Source organism: Tamandua tetradactyla, chromosome 6 (assembly GCF_023851605.1).
Source record: "Tamandua tetradactyla isolate mTamTet1 chromosome 6, mTamTet1.pri, whole genome shotgun sequence".
Taxonomy (NCBI): Eukaryota; Metazoa; Chordata; class Mammalia; order Pilosa; family Myrmecophagidae; genus Tamandua; species Tamandua tetradactyla.
In genome coordinates this window covers 25,516,277-25,525,411 of record NC_135332.1, presented here as the reverse complement: position 1 = coordinate 25,525,411, position 9,135 = coordinate 25,516,277, and the positions used below count along the sequence as shown (strand labels likewise).

Here is a 9,135-nt window from a genome sequence, read left to right as displayed (position 1 = left end):
ACATTTTTTGCTTTAGCCTCACACATAAGGTGACATTTTAAAATATTAATTACCATCTTGGGAATAGCAACTCTTAACCTTGCGGACTCTTGGGAGGATTCACTGAGGAACAAATATAACATGCTTAATACACTACCTCTACTTGGTAAGCAGATAATATATATTGGCTCTACTATAAACCATGAACTGTCCCTGTAAACTAACCAAGATGTCACAGGGCCTCCACAAGCAGCCTTTGCTTATACCCCAGGCCAGCCTTGAAGCAGAACCCAAAACCTCACCCCATCCCCAAAAGAAGACCCTCTCCCCAAAAGCACCAATGAGCAATCGATTTTTTTTTCTTTCTTTCTTTTTTTTGCATGGGCAGGCACAGGGAATCGAACCCGGGTCTCTTGCATGACAGGCAAGAGCTCTGCCTGCTGAGTCACTGTGGCCTGCCCAGCAATCAATATTTTACTAAAGATTCCACAGGAGCAGCTAGGGTGGGACATGTATAACAGCACATGAGGTTTCACTCCCCAAAGCCCCCAGGGACCTGTCATTCCCCCAGCCCCTCTCTCTCTCCCTCTGTCCCCACCGACTGGCCCCTAGTCTTGCCGGCTGGACCCTCCTCCATCACTCCCTCTAACTAAGGCCCCTTAGGGTGCCAAGAGCCCCTCTCCTTTGAAGAAAACTGGAAGGTTATAAATAATAAACCCAGTGAGTTTGGTTTTTTTTTTTTTCCTAATGCATTTAGGAAAGGAAACTGAGGCTGAGAGTTATTCAGGTTTCCTGAGGACCACACCTCAGGTCCCGGACTCCAAACTCTATCCCGGCCAGCAGGTCCCTCCCGGGAGTGCAGGAGGCTCTTGGATCCACCAGGGGGCATCTGGGAGGGAAGGAAGGAACACACCCCCACATGCGCATGCTCACACTCACTCTCACATGTTCACCCGTTCCCACACACTCACGCATATACCTGCTCACTCACATGTGCACACACACTGTCACCCACTCAGACACACATTTACCCACGCTAATGCATGCACACACACGAGTGCCCTGTCTTTGTGTGCCACTCCTCTCTCCCTGCCTGTTCTCTCTGTACCATCACTGAACTCCATCCACCTCCTGGATTTCAAGTGCCTCAGGGGCAGGGGTGAACTGTTTTCTGCTGGATCCCCACTCCCATCGCCGTGCTTGTCAGAGTGGGGACCCAGCTATGATTTATTTAAATAAATGAATTAAGGACCTAAAAAAAAAAATCACTTAATCCTAGTCTGTGTACTGTAAAGGCTGCACTGGTCTCCCAGACTCACTCTAAACACACAGCAACCCCACTGTGGCTTAGAATTGGGGTGCAGCCCAGACACTGGCCTCAGAAGAAGGGGCTCACCACCCCATGAGGGCTTGCTTACAGGCGGAGGAAGGAATGGTAATACGTGACATATAAACCACACTAGCCTTAAGGGTACAGCTTGATGAACTTTTGCCACATGAATCAAGATCAAGATCATTTTCAGCACCCCAAAGAGGCCAAGGGGTGACGCTCTGTTCACAGAAGCCCAGCAGACACCTATCACAGCCGCCTCACCACAGCCCCACGCAGAACTGGGTCAGAGCCGAAGCAGGCGCAGGGCCCACTCCGCTCCCAGTGGTGAGAATAACAGCCTTCACTCACGGGGCCCTTCTTTGTGCGTTAGAGCCTGTGGTAGTTAGGTTCAGGTGTCAACTTGGCCAGGTGAAGGTACCTAGTTCTGTTGCTGTGGACATGAGCCAATGGCAGGTGAACCTCATCTGTTGCTGATTACATCTGCAGTCGGCTAGGAGGCGTGCCTGCTGCAGTGAATGATGTTTGACTTAATTGGCTGGTGCTTAAATGAGAGAGCTCAACGTAGCACAGCCCAAGCAGCTCAGCATTCCTCATCTCAGCACTCGCAGCTCAGCCCAGGCCTTTGGAGATGCAGAAAGGAATCTCCCCAGGGAAAGTTGTTGGAACCCAGAGGCCTGGAGAGAAGGCCAGCAGAGACCATCCTGTGCCTTCCCATGTAAGAAAGAACCTCAGTGGAAAGTTAGTTGCCTTTCCTCTGAAGAACTATACGTTAACTAAATAAACTGCAAGCCAATCCGTCTCTGGCGTGTTGCATTCCCGCAGCTAGCAAACTAGAAGAGGGCCCAACTAAGGAAAGCAAAAAGTACCGCATTTATTTGACTTCCCTTAAATCAAGTTAATCCTGCACCAAGCCACATCCCACCAGCATCTAGAAACTCAGTCTCAGAAACAGCAGGGGCTCCAGCCCTCCCCAGGATTCTCTCTAAGGCCCAGGGTGTCCCATTAGCTCTAGAGCTACAGGAGGCCCCTTGGACCGTCCTCTGGCCTGGTTACCATGGAGACGTCTAGGTTCCCAGAGGACGCCATCCCTCCCTGAAGGGAGGCTCTGCTTCTTTCGTGCCATGTGTTGGGCCCTGGGGAATCACATGGAGGCTGTGGGTCCCCCAGCACCCCATGCAGCCGTCACACATCCCGAGGAGAGCTCCATGGAAAGGCGCCCAAGGGCCCGTCCCTGCTCCCTTCCCCTCTGGGAAACTGGCATAGTCTATTTAGTGATTTAATAACCTTAAATATTTATCCGGTCACCAGATAAACCTCCTCAACAGCCTAAGGGAATGGTGTTATTATCGTCTTTTACAGATGAGAATACAGAGGCTGGCTATGGCTGAGTCACCCAGGCAGGAAGATGTGGACACAGGGTTAGGGTTCAGATACTCCAGAGCCTGTGCTCTCTTCCCTTGGCTGCCCCAGGACCACAGACGTGGAAGCACAGTATCAACAGCAGGCAAATATGTCACTTTTTTTTTGGGGGGGGGGGGACAAATCCAGCCACAAAGTCCCCAGGCTGGGACAGCCCCCCACTCCCACCCCACCCCCTACCTCTGGACAGTGGAGTCCTGTAGCCCCTTCTTGGCAATGCTCCCAACTTGGGGGCAAAGAGCTTTGGATTTTAGACCTGGGAAGGACCTTAGAAATCACCTAGTCCTCCTTTCATGAAGGAGAAAATTGAAGCCCTGAGAAGTAAGTTGAGTCGCCCAGGAAGCTGGTGGCATATGAGGTTGGGGCTCCCACTTCCTTGGCCACCTGCCATAGGCCTACCCTCTGACCTGCATCCCTGTGGAGCAAAACATGTGTGTGTTTGTGGCAATAACTGTTTATAGTGTACTGAGGTCACAGCTGGCACCAAGCACCGGGCATCGGGCACCAGCTCCGGCTGGTCACGTCACTGCAGGGGAAGCTGGGGAATGTGACTGATTTAGGGCCACCCTCCCCACCCTGCAGGGCCAGGCCTCTGGAAACGGAATTTTTTTCAACCCTCTGACCAAGGGCTCTCTAAGGAGGTGGCAGAGGAGCCAGGCATCGGCCATTCCTTACACATAACTGAGGGTCACAAGGTTCATTCCATAAGCGCTGAGTATCCATTGTATGCCAGGCACCATGCCCATGCAACACAGCAGACAGGTATGCATCCTGCTTTCGGAGCCTGCAGCCTAGTGGGGGAGTCAATGAGGAACTAGAAAGGGCCAAATTCATGGGCTTGTGACCTGTGCGGACACACAGGGCCTGTGTTTAGAAAGGCCCTGTGCTTAGGTTAATGCTCTGCTGCCTTGAAATTCTTAAAAATTCTCTAACAAAGGGCCTCACATTTCCGTTTGTCCTGGGCTTAGCAAATTATGTAGGCAGTTTAGGGAACAGTTAAGCAAAATGCAGCATGATAAATGCCAAAATAGGAGAAGTGGGAGCACCGAGAAAGGCCTCCCGGCCAGACTTCTCAAAAGAATGGATAACCCCAGCTGAGCCTGAAGGATGAGTGGGAGAAGCCAAAGGACAAAGAGGAGCAAAGAATGTACCAGCAAAGGGAGGGTCCCATGCAAAATCCCCAGGATGAGAAAATCTGGGGTGCTTTAGAGAATCACGTGGTATAGAAAACATGAGACTGAAAAGGGAACTAGGACTAAGAATAACCAAGACACTTCTGAGGAACAAAATGCAGGGACTCTTCCTATTGGACATGAAGATTTTCATAAAGCAACTCAAGTTAAGAGTGTGGCTCAGGGATGAACAGACCAGTAGAACAGAACAGAGAATCCAGAAACAAACCCATACATGTATGAAAGCATGATCACAGCAGAGAAGGCATGACAAATTGGCAAGGAAAGGATGCACTGATCAACAAGTGCTGCTGATAATTGATTACCCAAGTAGGAAAAAAAAAAAAAGCACACTCTGCCTCACACTACAAAAGAAAATAAATCCAGGTGGGTTAAAGATCTAAATGTGCAAAGCAAAGCTTTAAAATTTTCAAAAGAAAATACAGAATATTTTTATAAACTTGGGGCAGAAAAGGGATTTTTTTAAATGCCATAGTAAGGATCTTTTCCTAAAAGGAAAGACTGATAAGTTGGATATCACTGTTACTTTTTCAATATCTGTGTAATAAAACATTGTGCACACTAGGAAGGATAGCTGTGACTCGTTCACACTTTCTCCCCAAACCCTTCAAGCAGAGTGATGCCTTTGAGTTTGAAATTTCCTCCTGGGAGGGCACGCCCTGCGGGGGTGTGGGGGGGTGTTGGCTACTGATGGAGCCCAGTCCCAGGGTTGGGTACTCAGCTTCTCTCACTGGGATTAACGCAAGACTGAGATGCACATGACTTCTAAACCATGGCTACCCGGTTTATATCCAGGAAGTCAAATTATTAATCAAAAGATTATTTAGTAACTATAGAATTAAAACAAACTATCAAGTACACCGCACTTTCCTGACCTCAGGGCTTTTGCATTTGGCAAGCTCTTGCCCAGGATGAGCAAAGGCCTGACTTGGGGCTCTCTCCTATCACCCTGTTTACTTTTTAGCATTTATCACTATCATTATCTTACCATTTATTATCTATATCTCTCAGTAGATTTCTGCTCCATGAGGGCAGTGACCCTGACTATCGGAGGGCGTCCGCGGGCAGCCCATGGAGTCAGTGCACATTTTTTTGGCTTGCACTGTGTTTTCTTCGAAAATTCCGTTTATTGGCAATACTTAAGAATCAAAAGATTTCAGATAAACTTCTGGTTTTCCAGGTTCTCTTGAAAAAGAAGGTCCGGCACAAATGACTAGATAGAGGAGAGTAATGCCCGCAGCCTCTAGGTTCACCCCAGCCCCCACCACATCCCACTACATCACACTTGGCTGTCTTCACCCCTTTAAGTAACCTGCCTGGCCCTTGGAAGCTAAAACCCTGGTTATCGACATCACTTTACTCCTGCAGCTGAGACAAGCTAAAAAAAAAAAAAATCAATAAATACACTGAGAGAGCAAGAAAGACTGTGTTGGAGGAAATATTTCATCTAAACCCTGAGAAGGCTCTACTCTGCACACAATTTGTCTGATACAAAGGGACTCCCTTCTGGTGCCTGAATTCTTCTTGGCCCCCAGAAACAAAATTACTCTCCCTTGGATAATTTACTTTAGTGCACTGGATTAATCTAAGTGACAGGGTTAAGGTTTTGATTATATTATTGAATGCTGATTAAATAGTCAAAGTGCCACCCTAAATCTTTTCGTAAATGAGGGAGAGGTGGGAGAAGCCTACACAGGTGGGAATGAGATAATGGGAATTTCTCCTGTTTGGGAGGTTCAGCATTTAAATCCCCTCTAAGGAATGCCAACCCACCCTGAAAAGTCCCTATCTCAACAAGTAGGGCTGCAAACAGGGTGAGGAAGGTGGAACGTGCCTAAGGGCATAGTGCGCACGCGCACCCGACACCTCCGCCACCCTCTTCGCCTGCTCCGATACTGTCCACCCGCACTGCGCAGGCGCTAAGACGGACCAAGCTTTCCCTCCCCCTTCCACTTCTCCCCAAGCGGAGAGGACACCCTCCCGCAGCACATAGTTACTGCGCAAGCGCCCTCCCGTCCTCGCGCCCAGACCAATTGGAAGCGCCGGCGCCTGGGCGCTGGGGGCACGACGCCGTGGGTGGGGCCGGGACGTGAGGGCAGCGCGCTGGCGTCACAGGGGTGCCTATATAAGTGAATACAGGCACCGCCCCCCCGCCCCAGTCACTGAGCCGCCGCCGAGGACTCAGCAACCTCCCCCTCGAGCCCCCTCGCTTCCCGACGCTCCGTCCCCCCTGCCCGCCTTCTCCCGCCGCCGCCTTCCGCAGGCCGTTTCCACCGAGGAAAAGGAATCGTATCGTATGTCCGCTATCCAGAACCTCCACTCTTTCGGTAAGCCACAAGAAAGGTTGCAGGCCTGGGACCTGGAAGCGGAGACGCTCCGGGTGCTTATGAACTTTGGCGGAGAAAGGATGTTAGAGTTCACGGGGCGAAAATTCGGGCCCTGAGGTCGGGCCCCGAGTGCAACCGGAAGGAGCGGGCTGGGGGTCAGCCTTTGGGCGGGGCCCGGCGTCCTGGATGGCGCATTTTACTAATGGCTCCCGGGCCCCTTCGTGCCACACCCGCCCCCTCCCGCCACGCCTGCGTCACGTCCGCCACGTCACTTGCCGTTGTCACGGACCCGGGAGGGAAAGGCGGTGCTAGCCCTAAGTGACGAGCGCGCGGGCCAATGGGGGTGGGAGTGTTTGCCCCGCCTTGAGAACGTGGGTTCCGGCGGATTGCATCAGCCGGGTGGAGCGCTGCCTTTGCCAGCCTGGGCTCCTCCGACACGTGATCGGTTCCAAAGGGCGAGTCTGGGGCAGGAGTCCCAGGCTTTGTCGGAGGTGGAGAAGCCGGCAGTCCCGGACTGACCTGTTAGAGTGAGCCAACACAAATCACGTCTGATCTGAGCCAGTCCTTTACGATTTCGGTGTCGGTTTCTGCCCTCGCAGAAGATCGCATGGGACAGGGGCAAAAGCATTTGAAGCCACGACGTCCCTAAACGAAGTTAATCTTTTTTTCTCAGACCCCTTTGCTGATGCAAGTAAGGGTGATGACCTGCTTCCTGCTGGGACTGAGGATTATATCCATATAAGAATTCAACAGAGAAACGGCAGGAAGACCCTTACCACTGTTCAGGGGATCGCTGATGATTACGATAAAAAGAAACTAGTGAAGGCGTTTAAGAAGGTGAGTCTTGAGTTTATAGGAAAATCACATTTATTTTGCCCACAAGGGGTTATTGCATAATTCCAGAAAAGGGACAGAGAACTGAAGAGTACTGTTGCTCAGCCTAATTTTAACTTGTTCTGCTTCCTGTATGCTTGCAGAAATTTGCCTGCAATGGTACTGTAATTGAGCATCCAGAATATGGAGAAGTGATTCAGCTACAGGGTGACCAGCGCAAGAACATATGCCAGTTCCTTGTAGAGGTGAATTCATTTGCTTTTTTCTGTTATCTGTGTTTCGGTGGCAAATCTCAGATCCTGCTTAGTCAAGTGTATTTCTAAAGACAGGAGAAACTGCGTAGTTTCTACTTTGTAGGTGCAAAGTTAAACATAAAAGAAGCAGCATTGCTTCTGAGTGTATTTTAGGCGAACAATGAATTTCTTAAATACAGAAATCCTGATGTATTTCTTCTGCATAGACCTTAATACAGAGTCTTGGCAATGCATGACCTTGACACATAAGATGATAAAGCAAGTTTTTAACTTGGGTGACCTCAATTGACAACTGTGGTGCTCCTCATGTTTTGGGGCTATATACACTTTGGCACCTGGGTTTGGGGTTTCTGTTACCCAGTAGAGACTTTGATTCCTCCACCCTTTAAAACTTTGCCCTTTTCTCTTTTCAGATTGGACTGGCTAAGGACGACCAGCTGAAGGTTCATGGGTTTTAAGTGCTTGTGGCTCACTGAAGCTTAAGTGAGGATTTCCTTGCAATGAATAGAAAATTTTCCTTCTGTCCCTTGTCACAAGTTTAAAAACCTCACAGCTTGTATAATGTAACCATTTGGGGTCCGCTTTTAACTTGGACTAGTGTAACTCCTTCATGCAATAAACTGAAAAGAGACATGCTGTCTAGTCTTCAAGTCCCTCATTTAAACAGAGGTCAAGCAGTAGGCGCCTGGCAGTGTTCAGCCTGAAACAAGGCAATAACGTGATGTTTCAGCCACGCCCAGAACCCCAAGATCACAGACAGCTATGTTTGGCCAGAAGCTCCTTGGCCATCCCTCTGCAGTGTTCCCTGCCCTGAGAGAATGTCACCACCTGACCAGCCCTTGGAGGAGCTGAGAAAAGATGGGGTAAGACAGCCACAGCAGCGATACCATGAGAAAGGAGCCTTTTGGTAGCAAAAGAGATCTGGTGTCTCCAAGCTGACCAGGTGGGCAGAGCTTAGGCCACCTTCCCTCTAGTGAGGTGATAGGACGTGTGGCTTGCCACCAAGGTCTTTGTTCTTTTTGACAGACAGAATATCGTAGCTAAGAGTTGTCCAACTGAAGAGCCACCGTGGTATGAGGCCAACCTTTTATCAGAGTTAAACTTTTGACAAAGGAACAAATTTCAAACTGATGTATTGGTCGTGTAGCTAGCTGTAGAGCTTGCATTTTATTAGCAGCAGCTGCCCAATGCCATGTTGAATAAAACTGGTTTTGGGGGTTTTTTTCCCCTTCTTCAGTTTAATGTTATGTAATGTATTTAAACTCTTATTTAAATAAAACTTGTTTTCAGAAACATCTGACTTGTAGATTTTCTTTTTCTGGGTATGTGAAAAAAGCAGAAATGGGCAGTAGAGGATAAATCTACAAGTTACCCATGGACCCGTGGGTCAACAACTTTACAAGCATTTATTCAGAGCTGTGCTGTCCAATTAGTCAATGTCCTGGAAGGTGCTGCATGGCTGACAGACTCTTGTAAAACAACATTTTTATAGGTTTATGAAGGTCTCTCCTTGGGTTCTTTCTATTAACAGTATCCCCAGCACAGGGACCACAGACTGGTCCTAATTTCAGATATAAAACGGAAGAATTCAAATTGTTTGAGAAATCATTTCCAGTCATTAATCTTAGCTAGCTTCTGTCTTCCAGGTAAAGGCTAGGCTTTTGAGTTGGGTGACATCTTACCGAGACCAGGTTAGGAAACATCCTAGGCACCAGGTGAGGTGTGTGGAAGCAGGAGCTGGTGCCAGCTGTCCTGAACATGCAAGAGGATTCTAACCCTGAGGGCAGGGGTTCTGT

General features: G+C 49.1%; 1 protein-coding gene across 1 annotated transcript; it reads left to right on the top strand.

The window, feature by feature from the left end:
* The first annotated feature begins 6,058 nt into the window (after positions 1 to 6,058).
* EIF1 (eukaryotic translation initiation factor 1) lies at positions 6,059 to 7,975 on the top strand. Its single transcript, XM_077164421.1, has 4 exons — positions 6,059 to 6,251; positions 6,925 to 7,088; positions 7,229 to 7,330; positions 7,753 to 7,975. Exons 1-4 carry the CDS (start codon positions 6,221 to 6,223, stop codon positions 7,795 to 7,797), a joined length of 342 nt encoding a protein of 113 aa, XP_077020536.1. The 5' UTR covers positions 6,059 to 6,220; the 3' UTR covers positions 7,798 to 7,975.
* The last annotated feature ends 1,160 nt before the right edge of the window (positions 7,976 to 9,135 follow it).

Coding starts and splice junctions, on each gene's coding strand:
- EIF1 (XM_077164421.1), top strand. CDS start 6,221: ATGTCCGCTATCCAGAACCTCCACTCTTTCG. Junction 6,252..6,924: donor CCAGAACCTCCACTCTTTCG/GTAAGCCACAAG, acceptor TTTTTTTCTCAG/ACCCCTTTGCTGATGCAAGT. Junction 7,331..7,752: donor TATGCCAGTTCCTTGTAGAG/GTGAATTCATTT, acceptor TTCTCTTTTCAG/ATTGGACTGGCTAAGGACGA.